The 4567-nt window shown below is 43.2% G+C and overlaps 1 protein-coding gene across 1 annotated transcript in view; it reads right to left on the reverse strand.

The window, feature by feature from the left end:
* Positions 1–4191, reverse strand: part of pole2 (polymerase (DNA directed), epsilon 2) — a 10297-nt gene extending 6106 nt beyond the window's left edge. Inside the window, exons 1-6 of the mRNA XM_037695044.1 lie at positions 4078–4191; positions 3180–3280; positions 3016–3091; positions 2820–2897; positions 2607–2700; positions 2437–2511 (exon numbers count right to left, since the gene is read on the reverse strand). Of these exons, the coding sequence (XP_037550972.1) occupies positions 2437–2511; positions 2607–2700; positions 2820–2897; positions 3016–3091; positions 3180–3280; positions 4078–4145 (492 nt within the window). The 5' untranslated portion in view covers positions 4146–4191. The remainder of the gene's footprint in view (positions 1–2436; positions 2512–2606; positions 2701–2819; positions 2898–3015; positions 3092–3179; positions 3281–4077) is intronic.
* Between the last annotated feature and the right edge of the window lie 376 nt (positions 4192–4567).

Below are 4567 nucleotides of genomic sequence, written 5' to 3' on the forward strand. Positions count from 1 at the left end.
CCATCCATCCATCCATCCACCCACCCATCCACCCATCCATCCATCCACCCATCCATCCACTTGTTCGGGTGAAGCATCTTGAGCAGGAAGATCCAGACATGTCTCTCCACAACCACCTCTTCCAGTTCTTCTAGGAGGACTCTAAGGAGTTCCCATTCCCAAAAAGCTCTACAGTGACTGGTCTGAATGACTATCGGCCAGTGGCCCTCACCCCGATAGTCGCTAAATGCTTCGAAAAACTGGTCATGACTCACATCAAAACAACCATCAACATCAACGAGGACCCTCATCAGTACGCATACCGTAAGAACCGATCAACAGAGGATGCAATCTCCTCTGTGGTCCACACTGCGCTCAACCACCTGGAGCAGAAAAACTCTTACGTCCGTATGCTCTTTGTGGACTTCACATCTGCCTTCAACACCATGATCCCCCAAACCCTGATGGACAAACTATCCACACTAGGACTAAGCCCCTCCATCTGCAACTGGGTACTAGACTTTTTAACAAACAGACCACAGTTAGTGAGGATCCACAACCTCTCCTCCTCCACCATAACCCTCAGCACTGGCTCTCCTCAGGGATGTGTGTTGAGCCCCCTTCTGTTTACTCTGCTCACATATGATTGTGCAGCTACCCATCCAGGCTGTCACATTGTAAAGTTTGCAGATGATACAGCAGTGGTGGGATGCATCACAAACAATGATGAGTCCAGCTACAGGCAAGAGGTGGAACACCTGGAGAGCTGGTGCAGAGAGAATAACCTTCACATCAATGTGAAGAAGACAAAGGAGATGATTGTGGACTTCAGAAGGAACAAAAACACCTACACCCCCCTGAACATAAGAGGATCTGCGGTGGAAGTGGTCTCCAGCTACAAGTACTTGGGTGTACACATGAACAACAACCTCAGCTGGAGCAACAACACCACCAGCCTGATCAAGAAAGCTCATCAGATACTCTACTTCCTCAGACGGCTGAGGCGAGCTGGTCTGGGAAGCTCAGTCCTCACCTCCTTCTACAGGTGTGCAGTGGAGAGCATCCTGTGCTCGAGCATCAATGTGTGGCATGGAGGCTGCACAGCTGCAGAAAGAAAAGCTTTGCAGAGAGTGGTGAAGGCTGCACAGAAATCTGTTGGAGTCAGCCTCCCCACCATCACAGACATCTACACCTCCAGATGCAGGAAGAGGGCCACCTGCATCATGAAGGACCCCACCCAGCACACACACTTTTTGCCCCCCTCCCCTCAGGAAGGAGGTTAAGGAGCATTAAGTGTAGAACCACTAGACTGAGGAACAGCTTCTATCCTGAGGCTGTTAGACTCATGAATATCTAACCAGAATAATCACTGTGAAAAACCATATCATGTTGCTGCTGATCTGTTTCATGTTGCTGCTGATCTGTTTCAATGTTGATGTGTTCATGCGTGCACATCTGCTCACAGACTCATGTTCATGTTTGTGCTGATGTTCAATGTTTTATGTTATGAGTGCTTAGTGTATATTTAGTTGATGTTTTTCTTAGTTCATATCTTAGATGTTATTACTGTTTTTCTTAGACATTTTATTGTTGGATGTAACTGGGACCCTGTGTACATAATTTCGCTCCACCACATGTACCACATGAGGTGCGAATGACAATAAAGAAACTCTGACTCATGCTCAATAATCCAGGTAGAAAAATCTAAAAAAGTTAAATCTGGTCCTCTGGACATTCAAAAAACAAAACAAAGCAAAACAACAAAAAAATGTAGAAACGTGAGAGACGTAGTCTGTCCAGCGTGTCCTGGGTCCTCCCCAGGGTCTACTCCCAGTTGAATATGCCCAAAGCACCTCCCTAGAGAGGTGTACAGGGAGCATCCTTACCAGATGCCTGAACCACCTCAACTGGTTCCTCTCGATGTGGAGGAGCAGTGTTTCTACTCAGAGTCTCTTCTGATAACTGAACTTCTCACCCTAAGGGAGAGTCCAGCTACCCTGCGGAGGAAACTCACGTCAACCGTCTGTATCCATGATCTCATTCTTTCAGTCACTACCCAGAGTTCATGACCAGAGGTGAGGGCAGGAACGTAGACTGACCAGTAAACAGAGAGCTTTGCCTTACAGCTCAGCTCCTTCTTCACCACCATGGACCGGCAAAGAGTCCACAATACTGCAAATGCTGCACCAATCCATCTGTCAGTCTCACGCTCCATTCTTCCCTCACTCGTGAACAAAACCCTGAGATACTTGAACTCCTCCACTTGAGGTAGAACCTCACCCTCGACCTGTAGAGAACAATCCACCCTTTTCTGTTTGAAGACCATGGCCTCAGATTTGGAGGTGCTGGTTCTGATCCCAGCCGCTTCACACTCGGCTGCGAACCGCTCCAGTGAGAGCTGAATTGTTAAGGTAGACAACAATAATCTGTCATCACAGCTGGTTTCAGATTTTATACCTGAAATTTGTTTTGGCCTTCCTCAACTGCAGCTCCTATGGCTGGTGGAGTGAAGAGCTCATGGCGATGCGTACGCTACAAAGAAATACGCTCACGTAAACTCAACAAGCAAACGACACATAAGAGAAATATCAGTGAACAGACGAGGCTGATGACCAGACGATACAAACCTGTTGTAAGACTGTGTAGCGTTCCCTGAAGAGTTCAGCTTTGTCTTTGGCTAAAGCACACAGACTAGGGGCGGCATGGCTGGTCATACTGATCCTGCACAAACACACGATTACAGGTTTGCTTCAGAAGAACAGCAGCAACAAGTGCACCGAGGGAACGGTCTATTTGAAATGAACCGTAGCCTTTGAGGCCACGATGGTCAGTTTACTCACGGGGCAAATTTCTTCCTCTCCACGTTGTAAATGTACCTGGGCACGTCAAACGCTCCAATGATGTTAAAGATGTTATCTCTGGAAGAGAAATCATCAGTTTAAATAAAAGCATCACATTGTACAGGAAAAGTGTTTAATTCACCCAAATATTACATGTGTTCATCGACAGAAACTACTTCTGTGCAGCTGCACTTACATGGTGTCTTCACAGGACTGAGTGCAGTCCTGCACAGCACTCTCCACCACAGGCAGCTCGATCATAGAGGAAGACACTGCAGTGAAAACACACCATGTCTATAACCTGAAAACTCTCTGGTGAACACACGAACAGTCGAATTAAACTGCAGAACATGAACTTACATGGCTGCTTTTCCACTGCATCCAGGACCTTTTCAATAATATCGTCGAGTTCAGAGCCATCGACTGACTCCAGCACTTCCACAAGGTACTTACTGGCTTCACTATGGCACACACACAAAACAACGGCTTACATGGGAAAAATATAGAAGGCGAGCCTGTGATCAGAAGGCTGCTAGTTCAAATCCCCCAACCTACAGTATCAAATGTGTGTGAGAAAGGTAAAACACCCACACCTGCCTTCTCCTCCCTCATTTGTCCCACTCTGGACCAGTGAGCAAGGCGCTTAATAAATAAATTATACACACACACAAATATTGGGTTTCTGCTGCTGCCTGAGACTATATATATATATATATATATATATATATATATATATATATATATATATTAGATTATAGATTCATATATAGATATTCAGATATATAGATTCAGATTAGTCTTGTAGAGATCTAGTAGAGAGCTGTATGAATGTGTGTGTGGAGGTAAATGAGGACACAGATTGTTGTAAAGAGCTTTGAGCATCTTGGTTAGATAGAAAAGTGTCATGGAAGTACAGTCAATCAGTCCATTATTCCTAGTACAGTACAGTATATACGGTATATACTATAAGGTGAATCAGTTTTACATAAACAAAAGTAAATCTGAAAAGTAGATTAGAGAAAACACGACGTGGCATCAAAAGACTGTGAAAGCTCAAAAAGCCTCATCATTCCGTGCTGTTATTGTTTGTTTTGTGCAAAAATATAGTGAAACAAATTGACAGAAGACTGATGGAACAGAAAAGCTTAGCGTGTTGTTGCTAGAGAGCTTCGTAATGACGACCGATTGTTCATCAACACTAAAACAATAAATAATATTTACAATAAACTGTGTTAAATAAAAGATAAAAATCACATACGGACGAAGTATGAGCCCCCTCATTTTAAAACCAGAAGTAACCTTTGTCTTTATTTTGCGAACATCCATGACTTGTTTCTTTTCCAGCTCAAGCTTTGGCGCTAAATGTCAACTTCCGCATGTTTTTCATCACTTCCGCTGAGGCATTTCTAACAAAATAAAAGCTCTAATTTTAAAACAAAACCGTATGCTTTAACTTTTATGTCCTTTTATTAACTACAACATTAATGACAACACATTATTAAAATTTACTCGTATCAGCATTTATATACAGATTTTATTTTGCTTAATTTTGCACAAAGGTGCATATACTATTTTTTTTTCTTCAATTCAATAATTAAATTCAACCTTTATTTGTACAGGTTAGTTTCATTGAGCCTCGAGGATTTACAAGAGAGACCTATTTTAAACAAAGGACACAGACGACAACAGTATATATATATATATATATATATATATCAGAGCATCTTCAAAGATCGGAAGAAGCTCTG

This window comes from Nematolebias whitei, chromosome 21 (assembly GCF_014905685.2).
Source record: "Nematolebias whitei isolate Nwh7 chromosome 21, NemWhi1, whole genome shotgun sequence".
Taxonomy (NCBI): Eukaryota; Metazoa; Chordata; class Actinopteri; order Cyprinodontiformes; family Rivulidae; genus Nematolebias; species Nematolebias whitei.